At 53.8% G+C, this 16358-nt stretch overlaps 5 protein-coding genes across 5 annotated transcripts; 4 read left to right on the forward strand and 1 right to left on the reverse strand.

Annotated features, from left to right (window-relative positions):
- Positions 1 to 1105: 1105 nt before the first annotated feature.
- BKCO1_5000224 (dna repair) lies at positions 1106 to 4933 on the forward strand (the record flags this gene model as incomplete). Its single annotated transcript, XM_020276817.1, has 8 exons — positions 1106 to 1618; positions 1715 to 2662; positions 2727 to 2793; positions 2873 to 2993; positions 3077 to 3313; positions 3369 to 4026; positions 4134 to 4807; positions 4861 to 4933. 8 exons carry the CDS (start codon positions 1106 to 1108, stop codon positions 4931 to 4933), a joined length of 3291 nt encoding a protein of 1096 aa, XP_020134122.1.
- Positions 4934 to 6641: 1708 nt separating this feature from the next.
- Positions 6642 to 9806, reverse strand: BKCO1_5000225 (aconitate mitochondrial; the record flags this gene model as incomplete). Its single annotated transcript, XM_020276818.1, has 7 exons — positions 6642 to 6905; positions 6966 to 7690; positions 7755 to 7995; positions 8228 to 8250; positions 8306 to 8465; positions 8515 to 8951; positions 9095 to 9806. 7 exons carry the CDS (start codon positions 9804 to 9806, stop codon positions 6642 to 6644), a joined length of 2562 nt encoding a protein of 853 aa, XP_020134123.1.
- A 700-nt stretch (positions 9807 to 10506) lies between these two features.
- On the forward strand, positions 10507 to 11237 carry BKCO1_5000226 (zinc finger protein; the record flags this gene model as incomplete). The annotated part of the gene is made up of 2 exons (XM_020276819.1): positions 10507 to 10739; positions 11084 to 11237. The coding sequence occupies 2 exons, from the start codon at positions 10507 to 10509 to the stop codon at positions 11235 to 11237; spliced, it is 387 nt and encodes a 128-aa protein (XP_020134120.1).
- Positions 11238 to 12437: 1200 nt separating this feature from the next.
- On the forward strand, positions 12438 to 13162 carry BKCO1_5000227 (ran-interacting mog1 protein; the record flags this gene model as incomplete). Its single annotated transcript, XM_020276820.1, has 3 exons — positions 12438 to 12514; positions 12566 to 12775; positions 12868 to 13162. 3 exons carry the CDS (start codon positions 12438 to 12440, stop codon positions 13160 to 13162), a joined length of 582 nt encoding a protein of 193 aa, XP_020134121.1.
- Positions 13163 to 13461: 299 nt separating this feature from the next.
- Positions 13462 to 16172, forward strand: BKCO1_5000228 (dna ligase 1; the record flags this gene model as incomplete). The annotated part of the gene is made up of 2 exons (XM_020276821.1): positions 13462 to 14079; positions 14130 to 16172. 2 exons carry the CDS (start codon positions 13462 to 13464, stop codon positions 16170 to 16172), a joined length of 2661 nt encoding a protein of 886 aa, XP_020134128.1.
- Positions 16173 to 16358: the final 186 nt, after the last annotated feature.

Here is a 16358-nt window from a genome sequence, read left to right on the forward strand (position 1 = left end):
AGGCACGAGCGTCATCTTGTCATGTGGCTAGGTACCTAGACCCAGTCGCCCGCGTGCGTGGAAATTCGCTGCGAATTGCGCCAACGGAAAGCGCTCGCTACCCGTTTCGGAAGGCGGCATTGCCCGATCCTGCCAGGTCGTTGGTACACAGGGTCCAGCATGTGCCGTCTTCGTCAGGTCGTATGCAGGGTCCAGCACATGCCATCTTCGCCTTCAGATTTCTTCTGTGCCCATAAAAACACCACCACTCCTCTTCCTCCGCGCGCTCACGCACACTACGGGCGATTCTTACACGAAATATCGTGTAAAATACACGATATTTCGTGTATTTTGTCGTTTTACACGATATATCGTGTATTTTACACGAAAACGTGTGGATAGGGTCGGGCAATTTTAGCGAGACACGATATATCGTGTATTTTACACGATATTTTTCTATACACGATATATCGTGTAAAATACACGATATTTAGTGTAAAAAATATATCTTCTAAAATACACGATATATCGTGTAAAATACACGTAGAAGACCTTTTAAAAAAATTTAAAAATTTCTAAGGTTTTTTCGAAAATTTTTTAAAAGTATACTAAATATTATTAGTTAGCGAATACTTGCGCGTGTACTAAAATACCTAATAGATAGTTTAGATAGCCGTGTTATAAAATTAATTATTATTCTTCTCTTATGTAAGTGTCTATGTTCGAATCTCGCTACGAGATTTCTACCTAAAATCGTCTCATTTTTTTTCTCTAAAATATCGTGTATTTTACACGATATATCGTGTATTTTACAATTGCTGGAGTGTAAAATACACGCTCAGACACAGCGAAACGACAGTGTAAAATACACGATATATCGTGTAAATTTACACGATATATCGTGTAAGGATCGCCCGTAGTGGCACAGTCTGCACGCTCACCCAGATCCCGCGCTCTCACCCAAATCCCGCGCTCTCACCCAGATCCCGCGCTCTCACCCAAATCCTGCGCTCTCACCCAAATCCCACGCTCTCACCCAGGTGTAGCAAAAGAAGTGAACCGTCAGTGAGTAGAGACCCATTGCAAACATGTCTGAAGGACCATTCCACTGAAACCTGAACCAGGTATGCCGCCGAAGAAAGCCGGCGACGTCGAAAGAAAAAAGACGGCCTCGGGACAAGCGGAGAATGACGTGATCGAGGACATCACAAACACGTTTGAAGATGGAGATGGAGAGAGGCTACCAAGTACCGCCGAAGAGAGAGCCCAGGCCCAAGTCAAGGCCTTCCTCTCTGGGGCCTCAGGCCTCTCAGCCCTCCGCAAATTCTCCATGCCAGCAGACCTGTTCCCCCCGGGCTCCAAGAGAGCCGCCATGCTCAAGGAATACAACAGTCAAGACGTCTACAGCGCCGAAGGTCTGCTAGAATGGCAAATCGACACCATTGACCATGTCCTGACGCTCGACGACAGCCTCCCGGTGCAATGCAACGCCAGTGGTCGTCCGGGGTCTCGTCTGGTCATTTCTAAGAAAGACAAGAAGAAGGGTACGCCCAGAAAGACCTTGACGCTGTCAGAGCAACTACGGGATGAAATTGCAGCTGCTGAACGCAAGACAAGCGCAGCAATGCTGCTATCCGACGTAAGTACTTTCCCGCAGTCTCATCTTTCTTTTCTTGTTTCCCATACCTGCTCTGTTCCGAAACATAACATCAGCCGCTGACTCTGGGATTTTCAGGATGATGAGTTTGATGTTCAGCGTCATTTTCAGGTCGCAGCAGCATTCGCAGGTTCCGACTCACAAACAGGGTTGAACATCGAAGACAGTAGGCTCCTGCTGGGCATGACATCTACCGCCAAACACAGCCATGACGCGTCGCTCGACATGTGTTCGACAACAACCCTCGACATCCCCAGCTGGAAGTTCCTGGACCTTCAGGTCACGGGTGCAGCTTGGATGCTGCAACATTCGTTGGGGTACGTACCTAACTATGTCCTTCCCAGTCAGGAGGCTGCAGCAAAGGAGGTCTACGACAGTCTTCGGTCGCTCCCAAGCTACGGGGGCGTCCTCGCGGATGTGACGGGAACTGGGAAGACCTCTACGGCTGGCCTTTTCATGACAGCTTTCGCCAAGCACATGGCGGAAACAACCGATGGTAACCACCGACCCATTCTATTACTCACGATGGGGAGTTATTTGTTCGACCAATGGTCTAGCTTTCTCTACCAATACTTCCCGGGCCTCGACCTCATCCTAGGTCATGGCGATAAGCCAGGGCCTGGTCCTCTCCGAGGACAATGGGTATCCAAAGCAGCTATGCAAGCCGCGCCGCTTGAGCTCTCGGAATGGCCCCCAAATCTGAGGCATGTTTTCGACCAGTCGGACCCTCGAGCATCACGTACCGTACTTCTTGTCCCTTATGACACGTGGGCGGTACGAAGCCTGGATAAGGAGTGGGTACCAGTGACCGACGACAACAAGCACAAAGCTGTGTTCGTACCCAAGTTCGAAGAAGAACGCGTGGCCGTTTATGAGAGCCGATACACTGGCGTTTTCTCTGCCGTTATTGCGGATGAAGGTCACAAACTCAGGCACGAGGATACTCTCGTACACCGCTCTGTCAAGTTCCTGGAATCGCCGATCCATTGGTTCTTGACAGCCACGCCGCAGCTCAATGATGCATCCGTGGGTTACCCATCCCCTCCATTCAAACAAGTTTGAAGAGTAGAAACACTGACATCTACCACAGGATATCGTAGGCTTGTTGGCTCTCCTCTGGCCGAAGGTCAAGAAAACCATCAGTCAAGATGCCACAGGTGGGTGATCACCTTTCCCATCTTCTTCTCCTATTGTCCGCCAATTTCTGCGTCTTTCTGACTGACCCGTGTCGCGTAGATGAGCAAGCGAAATGGCTGGATGCCCAAGAAGATGCGCAGAGACCATGGGAGATTTTCGACGCTGTGCAAGAGCTTGAGCCTTCCAATAAGCTCCGCAACATCGTCATGGACCCCAACAGGTGCGTCGCATTGCGAGCAGCTGGCCTTTGAGCCATCGAGACTATTGCAGTGATTCGAATCTGCAGTACTGACACTGGACCAGGGTTTGGCCGTTGCTGCGCCAGGATACCGCGACAATAAGTCGCTACTTTACCTACATCCGCGAGAGGATATTTTGTCAGCGCTCTACGGCCTCAAGTATACCATGGACGAGGGAAGAGGGCTCCCGCATGCAATCCTTAGGCGGACTCATGCCCGAGCACAAGGTGACGACCGTTGAAGTTTCCTACAACAGCAGCGAAGCCGGTGAAGCACAGTATCTACACCGTCTCTTCGCTCGGTAAGGTTCCCATGAAAATTCACAAATAAGTTTGAAGCTGACCGAGTCCATGTAGCGAGTATGCTGAGGCCCTCGAAACGCCAGTGCTTAACAAAACCAAGAAGTCTAGAGCAAGAGACAGCGACAATCGCTTTCCTCCAATTGTTCGCGCAGTCCGCCGATTGAATATTGTGGCATCTTCTACTCTGGTAAGCCGTTTGGACCTCTCAATGAGCAACAAGGGTTTCGATACGCTGGTCGAAGATATGCGAGGGTATCGGTCAAAAGATCACGACATAGACTGGTTCATTCGGGAGACGAGGAGACCTGGGGATATTACCCCCATCACCACCCGCAGAGAGCGCCTCAAATACCTTTGTTGGGGGTCCCCAAAGCTTCGCTTGCTGCTTCGCCAGGTACGCGACGTGGTATTGCACCAAAAATCGAAGTTGCTGGTTACCGAAGATACGCCAATCGTGGCGTGGTTTTTCGAGCTCGTCCTTCAGTTCTTCCACGTCAAGACATATGTCTTGCATTCAGACCTGTCTAGCAATGACAGGAGAGAGTTGATACAGAATTTCAACTCCAAGGAGAGCGACCTATCATGCCTTATCATAATGTACGGCGTGCCGAGCCTTGGAATAAACATGCACGGCGCTGCACACCATGCCTTCGTCGCCACTGGGGCCATCAATGCCGGCATGGAGATGCAGGCCTGGGGCCGACTTGTCCGAGTAAGTAGAAAGCCTCACTCACTCTACAGCAGCTTCACCGCCCCTTCGCCCCCAACAAAGCAGCAGATAAATACCTTCAAACGAGATTGAAACTTACCGTACCCTAGATTTCCCAGAAACATCAAGTCAACATCGTGAGGTGCCAAACAGCAAACAGCCATGACCAGTACCGCGATTCGCAGCAGCTGTACAACCAAAAGCTAATCCTCGCTACGGCTTCATACTCTACAGAAATGCGGGAGCTATTGGTAACGCTACTGAACGAGGGAAATGCGGAGGTCAAAGCATTGCACAAGTCACCCATCGCAGAGCTCTTGCGTCGCGGGGAGGAACAGCTGCGCCTTTTCGGCGAGGAAGATCAGACTACCTCGAATGATATGGAGTGTGAAGAGAGTGGCCAGCTGCTGGCAAAAACCGCCAAGGACAATTTCGACGTGGCTCCCAACCGAATGGGTGGTAAGACGGTCGCATCGTTCCGCCAAGAGATCAGAAAGATGAACAGCACGGAGAGGGAAAAACTCGACCAAAGAATCATGAAATTCGAGCTCATGCTGCGTCTTGACCCAGACAGGGTCTACCACCCCGTTGACCTGGAAGACATGGATATCCACGATAGGGCCCTCGTCTTACTTCATAGAGCCAGATTCGGGCAAGCCCACGAAAACGTGCGGCTTACGCCGCATATTCACTATGACGCACTTCACCCGAACCTGGCGGGTGTGATTGAGGGCCGCGTCTTGGATTTCGAGCACGGCCTTCTAGAGGCGCAGAGGCAGCGCAGGTGAGCTTACAAACGAGTTTGACGCAGGAGCATCATACTAATTAGTTATTCAGGCCGAGTAGAGCCGAGGCTTCCGCCAGCCGAGTCCCTCCTACCCCACGGCCATCGGGCTCTGCCGAAAAGTAAGAGCGATTTCCACCCTGCTCAATCCCCTACCCAGGACAGACTATCACTGACATGAGAAACGCCCGCAGACGGCCCGCGGATGACTCTCAACCCGTCTCCGGCTTTTCTAGCCCTTCTGGTGCAAAGAAAGCCCGTACGTAACCGCCTTCGCAAGTGAAGCTAGCGTTCAAGACGCCGTTACCCAGGCTTGGGTCAAGAGGAGATCTCGAATCGTGTACCAAGAAACAGATAATCAATGCCATTCACGCCATCGGGATCACCAACCCGGACCCTGCCGGCGTGCGCCCGACGAAAGGTAGCCTGATCGACCGAGTCATCTTGAGAATATGATGAGGTTCTATGACGAGAGCACTTCGAAGTCGTTTCTATAAACGATTCTCTTCCAACTCAGGATAGTTCACTCCAAAACCGCACCAAGGCTACCCTCTTGGTGCTTTGGAAGGCCTACACTGAACTGGTGGAATACCCATGAGTGATTACAAACTCGTTGGGAAGTTCATGGCGGTGGATTGCGACCTGGTAGAGGTTTAGCAAGGTGGAGTGCTGCTTCCTCACACAGCCCTGGGAGCCAATTGACTTTCAGTTAAAAAGTGCTTTTTGATTCAGGTGTTCGGAAAAGGTCTTGCCGGGTACTTTTTCTGGCTTAGAAGGATGATTGAGCCATGGGTACGTAGCTTGCTTAAACATTCGATACTCCTTTCTCTCTCTCTCTCTCTCTCTCTCTCTCTCTCTCTCTTGTGTAGAAGCCATTTCCACAACGGCTTGGCTGGAGTTTCCGACTCTGCCCGCTTGCCCTTCAGCATCGCCTTGCCGGGCTCCTCCATCTGCTTGTTGGAGTCACGCTTAGCCTGCAATATGGCCTTGATCATGCTTAAAACCTTAGAGTTTGTCATTCTATGCCCATTAATGCTCGCCATATGCGCCGACATCAAATCCTATTTATAACATATGCTTTTGCACCCTTTAGCTGGACAAGGCCCCTTGGCGAACTTTTGTTGCTCAGGACGTTAAGAGATGAAGCAGACATCCGGATGTAAATGTAAGGATTAATAGTACACAAATGCAACTAGATACCGGATTTTCCTACCTATGTAGATAAATTTAAACAGTATTACTTTATAAGGAGGTGAAGCAAACATCCGGATGTAAATGTAAGGATTAAAACTGTACAAATGCATCTAGATACCGGATTCCGCTGCCCATATGGTTGTATTAGTTTCTTTCGAACTTTGTACATGCAGTCGTCACGGATGATTACTTCACTCTTGCATGCACATAGAGAAGCTTCATTAGAAACCCTTCATTCAACTGCCATGATATACCAGTAAAGTGAAACTACTGTTCCGAATCGCCTATGGTTCAACATACACAAATGTTACAACCGCGAAAAAAAAAATCCACCACACGCTACCCTCAACTATTGATCTATACCTCGGGAGACTTGGCCATGGTGTTTAGCGCGCTGCCGGTCTTGAACCATTCGATCTTACCATCGTTCAAACTGTGCGACAACTCAATGTCGATGGTCTTGTCGCACATGATTCACTCTTGCACGCATGGAAAATTTGTTACGACATTGTCATTCGGCCGCCATGATATACCAGTAAATGAAAATACCGATTCCCTTAAAGTACACTGAAACTCTGCAAAGAAACATCATCGAACTTCCATCATATACCAGTGAAGTCAAAGAACCACTACTACTACTCTATGCCTTGGAAGACTTGGCCATGGTGTTCAGCGCGCTACCGTTCTTGAACCACTCAATCTGACCCTCGTTGAAAGTGTGCGACAGCTCAACGTCAAAGGTCTTGTCGCCGTTGGCCGGGTGAACACGGAGAGTCATGGGCTTGCCGACGGCAAGCTGAGTGCACAGAAGGTCGACCTTGTCATCGGGCTGGATCTTGTCGTAATCCTCGGGGTTGGAGAAGGTAAGAGGGAGCATTCCCTGCTTCTTCAAGTTGGTCTCGTGCTGCGCAAACTTGGTTAGCATGCATTTCCAACAGGGGGAAGGGCAACGAGGAATGCGTACAATACGGGCGAAGGACTTGGTGATGATGGCAAGACCACCAAGGTGCCTGGGCTCGAGAGCGGCGTGCTCGCGGGAAGAGCCCTCGCCGTAGTTCCAGTCGCCGATAACGACCCACTTGATGCCCTTCTTCTTGTAGTCGCGGGCAACGTCGGGAACGGCGCCGAAGGAGCTGTCAGTCTGGTTCTTGATGTTGTTCGCCTTGCCGTTCGCAGAGTTGACGGCGCCGATAAGCATGTTGTTCGAGATGTTGTCCAGATGTCCGCGGTACTTCAGCCAGGGGCCGGCCATAGAGATGTGGTCAGTAGTAGTCTTGCCTTGAGCCTTGATAAGAATCGGGAGGTTCTCCGCATCCTTGCCGTCCCAGGGCTGGAACGGCTCGAGAATCTGCAAGCGGTCGCTGGTCGGAGAAACCGCAACGCTCACGCTCGAGCGGTCGGCCGGCGGAGCCTGGTAAGTGTTGCGACCGGGGTCAAAACCTTGAGTGGGCAGACCGTCGCCGTGGGGCTCCTTCAGCTTGAACTCCTTGCCGTCCGCGCCCTTCAGAGTGTCGGTGAGGGGGTTGAAGTTGAGAGTACCGGCGATCGTGAGCGCGACGACAAGGTCGGGCGACGTGACGAAGGCGTGCGTTGCCGGATTGGCGTCGTTGCGGCCCGTGAAGTTACGGTTGTACGACGAGATAATGCTGTTACGTTCGCCCTTGACGGTGTCTTTCCTGTCCCATTGCCCTTCATTCAAAAAAGTCAGCAGATGTAATCGGGGACAGGATGAGTATCTAGGTTCTTCTTGGACGACTCGCAAGCTCTGGTGTGGTACACCTCGGAAGCCTTCTCTGGACCTGCAGTCCTCTTGGGGAGTGGAAGGCTTCAAGGTCCTCGGGCCTTTGCTTTGCCTCGTATGCCCGCTGCCTTTCAAGTCGCTTGTTGCGGACGGCCTCGGCATCTGCGAGTTGCTGCTTCTGCATCTTGACGCGCTGCTTCTCGAGCTCTTCGGCCTTGCGCTTGCGCTTGTTCTCCTCGGCAGCTTGCTCTCGCTTTTGACGCCTCGCACGCGTGGCTTCGGGTGGCGGCGGGTGAAAGTGGGGGATGGGGGAAGGGGAAGGTGCAATCAAGGAAAATGGAAGGTATTACCCTGCGCACACCAATGTTAGCTCTAAGTCACGTGTGCAGGATTCAAGCAATTTTGAAGGCTCAGTAAGATAGCGCTCATGAGCAGGCTTCAAACAGATTGAAAGTTCAGGAAAGCAGAGGTAGAGCTGTACTCACAATGCATGGCCCACAGGCGTTGGCTGGTACCGACTTCGTTAGCGACAAACCCATGCAAGATTTTCATCCGGGACTCACCCAAAACCATTCCTCCAAACTCCTCAAAGGTCTTCAGCTGTCCATCGCGCTCTATAGTAGCGCGGATCTGTTCCGAACCGGGAGTGATCGTGAACAGGGCCTTGGCCTTGACGCCGTGCGCCATGGCATCACGGGCAATGTTCGCGGCTCGGCTCATGTCCTGCAAAGGTTAGCTCAAGCTAGGCTCGTAGCATTGTGTGGGACTTTACCTCATAGGACGAGTTCGTGCAGGAACCGATCAGACCGACCTTGAGGTCATCCGGCCAGCCGTTCTCCTTGACGGCATCCTTGAACTTGCTGATAGGAGTCGCCAGATCGGGAGTGAAGGGGCCGTTGATGTGGGGCTCCAGCTCGGAGAGGTTGATCTCGATGAGCTGGTCGTACTCGGCACCCTCGTCCTCGCGCAGATCCTTGGCATACGTTCTCGCGAAGTCACCGATGTCCTTGCGCTTAGTAGCAGCCAGGTAGTCGTACATGCGGTCGTTGAAGGGGAAAATAGACGTGGTGGCACCAATCTCAGCACCCATGTTGCAGATGGTACCCATACCAGTGCAAGAGAGTGAGTCGGTTCCGGGACCGTGGTACTCAATGATGGCACCAGTACCACCCTTGACGGTAAGGATGCCAGCGACCTTCAAGATGATGTCTGCGAGTCGTCAGCTCATTCTTGGTCGTCAATTGGAGCACCGAGAGGTGCCTGCAAGTCCTGCCCTCCCGTGCGGGGCCGGTCGAGACGTGTGGGGCAAGGACGGTTGCAAAACAAAGGGGAGTGGAGATCAATTGACTTACCCTTGGGAGAAGTCCAGCCAGACATCTGGCCGGTGAGCTTGACACCAATGACCTTGGGGGCCTTGAGCTCCCAGGGGAGGTTGGCCATGACGTCGACGGCATCAGCACCACCAACACCAATGGCGGCCATTCCCAGACCACCCGCGTTGGGGGTGTGCGAGTCGGTGCCAATCATCAAACCACCGGGGAACGCGTAGTTCTCAAGGACAATCTGGTGAATGATACCAGAGCCGGGCCTCCAGAAGCCAATGTTGTACTTGGCGCACGAAGTCGACAGGAAGTCGTAGACCTCTTTGTTGATGTCCGTGGCGCGCTCAAGATCCTTCTCGCCGCCAACCTGCGCCTCAATCAAGTGGTCGCAGTGGACGGTGGTGGGCGTGGCCACAGAGGGCATGCCGGCGGACATGAACTGCAGAATGGCCATCTGGGCGGTGGCATCCTGGCAAGCAACACGATCCGGCCTCAGCTTCAGGTATGACTTTCCACGCTCGATCTCCTGGTTATGGGGATCGTCGAGATGAGAGTAGATGATCTTTTCGGCGTAGGTGAGGGGCTTGTTCAGGCGGCCGCGCACGATGGACAGGTTCTCCGCCATCTTGGCGTAGTTGATGAAGTTGCCATCCTCGTGGATGTTCTGGCGGACCTTGCGGCTGAGGGGAGCTTCGCTGACGGTGGCCAGGCCGCGGCGGGCCAGCCGCGAGAAGCGCTGCATGCTGGGCGGCGATGAAGAAGAGAGTGAGGGGAGAGGGATGGTGGTGGAGAGGAAGAAGTGTAGAAGTGGGCGGTGATGGAGGACAGCTCTTTGAGATCGCTCCGCCCCGGCGAGGAGAAGGCCGGCCAATCAGCCGCGCGCATTTTTAACAGCAGCCAACGTCCATGCCCGGCCGCTCTGCCGAGGGATTGAGGTCATCCTTTCGTTCCATTGGTCCGCACGTGCAGCCCGCACTCGACCCGACGACCGCGCCGAAGGAGCTTTGACACCGAGAAAAAATCTGCGAGGTCTGCAGGTCTGCGCTTCGACAAGCGTGCCGCATGTGGCAGGTCCACCGGGCCGCACCCTCGCTGGCCCGGCGAATGCAACCTGGGCTCGCATCGCCCGCCCGGGGTAGGAGTGGGAGCACATCGCTGCGCCTGCGAGCGCGCTGCCACTGTGCCACCGCCACAGGCCAGCGTCGCGCTGCATGGGCGGCTGTGACGGCCTGCCGTTCCGCGCTGGCGGCATTTGCACATGACGCGGCGCGGCCCAGCTCGGAGGACCGGCCACACCGCCCGGGCGCGGTGCCCAAATTTTGTACCTACCGGCCGGCGTTCTTGTCTTGCTCGCGATAACGCAAGCACTGCAACGCCAGACGCAGCTCACACCCGCGCTGATATCTGCCGCCGCCGCTATCCGCACGTCTGCATCCATCGCCATGCCCGCCATCCGGGGAGCGCAGTCCAAGAAGAAGACGCGCCGCTACACGCGCGACGTCGACCAGGTCTACGCCGACCTACGCTCTGAGCGCCACCTCCAACTCTACAAGGAAACAAAGGCGGAGGAGGACCTGCCTGCCCTTGGCCAGTTCTACTGCAAGGAATGCGCGAAATGGTTTGAGAGCAACGACAATCTCACCTCGCACCAGCGTGGCAAGCCTCACAAGCGGAGGTGAGTTCTTGCAGCACACCCGGGGTTTGGGCGGTTGAACCCAGTCGCCTGCACAGCGTGCCGGAAGAAGCAGCTGGACTCGTCTGCAGGAGAGGAGCATTTCTTTCCGAGGGCTTCAGCTCCGACGCAGTTGATCTCGCAGCAAAAGCCTTTATTTTTCCTTGGTCAATTCCGAACTTGCGACGGATCGAAGTGTCGGCTCTTCCGCAACGCTTGAGTCATTCGTCTCCGCCCTCCTGTACACTCTTCTCTGGCAAGCGTGGTTGCAGTGTTCCAATTTCTCCAGAGCAAGGCTGCCCGGAGTAGGCGTTGGCACTAGCACTGACATATATTCGCCATTCTAGGTTGCGGCAGCTGCGCGAGGAGCCACACACTTCGAAGGAGTCCGAAGCAGCCGTGGGGCTACGTACGGACAATGGGACAAGGAGCAACGGGACAGACAGGACTGGCTTGACGGGCGCTGTTGAGGGCATGATGGTGGAGGAGACGGTTGCTTGAGGCAGTGTACAAAAGTCGGGCTACGAGAAGCGGGTCATTGGAGTGGCAGGCATTCAGTCGGCGTTCATTCGGTTATGCTCGGGGAAACGAGAGCGCCCATGGCTACGGGCTCAGGGGAATGTGGAGTTGCGGGAAACGGGATCTGTCGGCGCGTTGTCGTGTTCGCTGGCCGAGAAGTTTGTGATATTCGCGCTGTCCGATTGGACGCGGAAGCCGTATGACGGCGTGGCTGCGTAGCTGGTTGCGGTGTGGGTAGTGATGTGCCCGCAAGGGTCCGCAAGAGTCCGCAAGGGTCCGTTACATGTCTTGAGCGGCGCAGGATCGAGATGCAGTGTCTATGAGGGAATATTCCACGGATGGACGGAAGCGCCTGGTGTTCCGGATGGCCACAGCGGGTTGCAAGTTGCAAGCCCTCTACACCTGTCTCACAAAACTATCGGGCCAACTCTCACAACGTACGTGGGCAGTGGAGTCCTACGTTTAGATGTGTTCGAAACTCGAGGCTTCATCCGGATGGTTGCTTCAACTGCCCACAGGACACAGAGTGCAGAATCCTCGGCGGAGCTTATCCGGTCCAGGTCACAGTGGGTGACGAAAGAATTTGGCCTTCGGCGATACTCGCTGTGGGCAGTTGAAGCAATTATACCGACATAGATGTAGGCTCCAACGAGCTTTCTTTCATAGGCAGATGGGAGTATTTTAACTCTATAAATCCAGATATATGGGTTCTGTTGCCCATGTAGATCGGTCAATTTCCTTCGTCACCCACTGTGCAGCCTTCTGCAACCTGTATTACGGCAAATGTGATCTCTATTACCTTGGCATCGTGTCCAGTCCAACGTCAATCTACCCGTCGCCTATATGCAGAACTGACGTCGGTCCTCGGCTCCTGAGATTCAGTGTTTGAGTCATGAAGCAGCGACGATGCACAAAACCTGACATAGCTAGCCACCGACTACGCACATAGTATTGCTACCAAAACACCATTTTGGAGGCTGCTGAGGGAAATGGGCAGGTTGCCAGCATGTAGGGCACTCTAAACGCTCGTGCACTATGCACTGTGCCCCAGGCACGTCGACGCACTAGCGCCGGTGATGCAGCCCTGCTTGCTGCCTACACCGTGGAACACAAAGACAGCCGCGCAACAACCTGCGGCCCAAACACAACCTCTGCAGCCCTTGCCTAAAAAGCGCAAGAGTCATGGCTGGCTTCGTTCCTGCTCAACTCTATGGCGGTGCCATCACCGTCGAGCTTCCGTCTGTCTTTGGCGACGTCAGGTATGTCCCAAGTTTTCGGTGTTGCAGCATAACAGAGTCTGACAGCGCCAGCCTTATTCGTGAGGTGCCCGACACTCAAGAAGTCTGGCTCGACAGAGACGGCTTCACCAGCGTTATCTTTGACCTGACCGAGCGGGTCGACGAGTCCCAGGCGTCCAGCGACGAAGAAGCCCTGAAGTACCATTTACAGGACATGGTCGACGATAGCAACGACGCAACACACTGCTGGCAGACCAGCGCTGCAGTGCTTGCGCGCATGCCGTAAGTCAGCCTGCACAGGTCTTTGGCGGGAAGGGTTCCCAGGATCGCATCGCGGGACAAGGTTGGCTCCGCATTACTGACACGCCCGCCAGCAACGTCCCCGCATATGCTCTGGTCGCGACTCAACACCCAGCTGCAGGCCCGGGGGGCCGCAAGCCGCAAGCGGATTTTACGGCACTCCTGCTGGTTCTCATTCGCCTGGTCGAGCAGAAGACGGACATTATCATCACAGTCAACGTCCCGCACGTGCCCGGAGAATATCCCAAGGAAGAGGTCGATTTTGCCGCAGCGAAGCAGGGCCCGCTTGTGGACGCTGCCGCAACAATCAAGCAGCGCATCCTCGAGACGTTTGAAATCAAGGATTTCGGTCTTTTTGTCTCTGAATAGACCGCTGCACAAGAAACATGCTGGAAATACAATGACGCTGCCTGGCACAAAAGCGTCGGGCCAGCTCCTTTGATCAAACTGTGCAAAGAAATCGACCCATTCCCTCGTGACGTTCCTCCATCTCGACTGCGGTGCACATTATTATTCTGGAAGCATTCCACAACATGCACAATACGGGCATAGCGCCGGAAGATCTGCGGCCGACAGCTCCTATGACGCGTTTGACGTGAGCTTATGGAAGCTGCAACAAGCCCACTCTCACTTCCTATGCTCGCGCAACTCCACGCCACTCCCTCGTCATGAGCAGTCCGGCAAAACGACGCAAGAAGTACGATACCAAGGCTTCCGACAGACCCGTGCGCAGCCTCGACTACTTTTTTGCCAAGCAGAAAGACAACTCCCAGACTGCGCCCCCCTCGGCGCCGAAGCACGACACGGCGAACAGCTCACAGAACGGCACGGCAGAAGCCCAGTTAACGGATGAAGAGCTTGCGAGAAAACTCCAGGAAGAATGGAATAGGGAAGATGGCAACCGTAGCACCCAAGAGCCTCCGCAGCAGGAGGTTGCTCCTCGTGGCGAGAGTAGCGACCGCGAACAAGTAGTCGAAGGTGAAAGGCTCGGATCAAATGCCACAGCTGCCACCAACACCCTCCGGTTACAATCCACCGCAACCGCCGAAGACACAATTGCCTCGAACATACCATTCGATCAGAGCCCTCTGACGTTCCGACCTTCCGACTATGTCTCAGACCTAAAAACACACTGGGCTACGGACGGAGGGCACGCGACGTATGCGTTGTTGACGAGGTGTTTTGTCTTGGTCAACAGCACACAGAGTAGGATCAAGATCGTGGACACGTTGGTCAACCTCTTACGAACCATCATTGAAAGCGACCCGCACAGTGTGTTGCCTGCTGTGGGTGCACTATCATCTGACACCATCCATATCTGCTTACATTTCGGCAGGTCTGGCTCGCCACAAATTCTATTTCACCTCCCTACGTCGATCTCGAGCTGGGTCTAGGAGGATCAGCTATCTCGAAGGCCTTGATCAAAGTATGTGGGTTAAATAATGCTGGCCTCAAGAGCCTGTACAACAAATATGGGGACGCCGGCGACGTAGCCTTTGAAGCGAAGAAACGTCAGAGCTTTACCTTGCGGAAGCCGAAGCCATTGACCATCAAAATGGTATACGATTCTCTGGTCAAAATCGCGAACAGCAAAGGCCAGGGAAGCCAGCAAGTCAAGCAGCGCATCGTGGAGCGACTCTTGCAGGACTCAAGGGGTGCCGAAGAGTCACGTTACATTGTTAGGACCTTGGTCCAGCATCTCCGCATTGGTGCTGTCAAGACGACCATGCTTATAGCCTTGTCTCGAGCATTCCTCATGTCACATCCTCCCGGAGCCGGTTTTCCTATCCAACCAACCTCAACACTGGCCAGTTTGAAGAAAGAGCAGCTCTCGGAGATCTACTCGCACAACGAAGAGATCGTCAAAGCATGCTTCGCCCGCCGGCCAAATTACAACGACCTTGTGCCTACACTCCTCCAAATTGGAGTCTGCGACGAGTTGCTCCTACGCTGCGGACTTTCAATGCACATTCCTCTCCGTCCCATGCTTGGCAGCATAACCCGCGATCTGGGCGAAATGTTGACGAAACTTCAAGGTCGGGACTTTAGCTGCGAGTTCAAGTATGACGGCCAGCGCGCACAAGTGCATTGCGACGCACATGGCAAGGTTACCATTTTCTCTCGCCACCTAGAAATCATGACTGACAAATATCCTGACCTTGTTGCCTTGGTACCCCAGATCCGTGGAGAAGGCGTCAGTAGCTTCATCCTCGAAGGCGAAGTTGTCGCAATTGATCGCGACACTGGTGATCTTAAGCCCTTCCAGGTGCTTTCCAATCGAGCACGCAAGGACGTGGTAATCCATAGCATAAAGATTGACGTATGTTTGTTTGCGTTTGATTTGATGTACTTGAACGGCGAGGAGTTACTGGACCGACCACTTCGAGAACGGCGGTCTTTGCTCAGAAGTCTTTTTACGGAGATACCAAACCACTTCACGTGGGTCGAGAGCTTCGATGCGTCATCAGTGGATCAAGAAGCCGTGAGCGAGTTCTTCAGGAAGGCGACCGAACACAAGTGCGAAGGTATCATGGTAAAGGTATTGGACAATCTACCCAATCCAGATTTCGCTGCAGACCCGACGGACAAAAAGGCGCCTCCCACACCAGGGAAGCAACCGAAAGCCCAAAACATCACAAAGAACACAAAATACAACGATTTTGGCAGTGGGGAGGCAAAAGACGAGAAGAAGACAAGTGGCCGTCGTAAAGCCCTGCTCGCCACGTACGAGCCCGACAAACGTCTGGACTCCTGGCTTAAAGTTAAGAAGGATTACAACACATCAGCTGACACGATTGATCTCATCCCTATCGGCGCTTGGCATGGCAACGGGCGCAAGTGCAAATGGTGGTCACCCATCTTGCTGGCCGTGCGCAATCCTGAAACCGGCTGTCTTGAGGCTGTTACCAAGTGCATGTCCGGCTTTACTGACAAATTCTATGCCACAAATCGAGCCAAATACGATCCTGACATAGGAAGCATTACCGCGTCGGATGATGACGGCGAGGATGGCGATGAGCAGGAGAGAAATGGCAAGGTCAGGCTTTCCAACGTCCGTTCGAGAAAGCCAGCCTTTGTGGAATACAACGGCGAGCCGGCCGTCTGGTTCGAGCCCCAGGAAGTCTGGGAATGTGCCTTCGCCGATATCACGCTCAGTCCGACTTACACTGCAGCCATTGGCCTTATCAGTGAAGAGCGTGGCCTCAGCCTCCGCTTTCCGCGGTTCCTACGGGTCAGAGAGGACAAAAGCATCGAGGAAGCGAGCACAAATGATTTCTTGGCCGATCTGTACCGGAAACAGGAGGCCAAGACGTCCTCGACAAGCACGCAGGAGCCGGTAGCCAACGATGAGGCTGATGGGGATGACGAGGCCGGGTGACCAGACTTGGTGGAAGTGAGTGGAGGGAGGCGAGTGAAGGGCTTCACCGTATCGACCCGCGCTCGAAACGACTATCAGATATGTACATACACGACTTCAGTAGGCGACGGCGGGTTGGCAGTCAAGGTGTCAGCGTGCCATAGCCTGCAATGAGAGTCGGCTCACAATGTCCCATCATGAAGATCT

This window comes from Diplodia corticola, assembly GCF_001883845.1.
Source record: "Diplodia corticola strain CBS 112549 chromosome Unknown scaffold5, whole genome shotgun sequence".
Lineage (NCBI taxonomy): Eukaryota > Fungi > Ascomycota > Dothideomycetes > Botryosphaeriales > Botryosphaeriaceae > Diplodia > Diplodia corticola.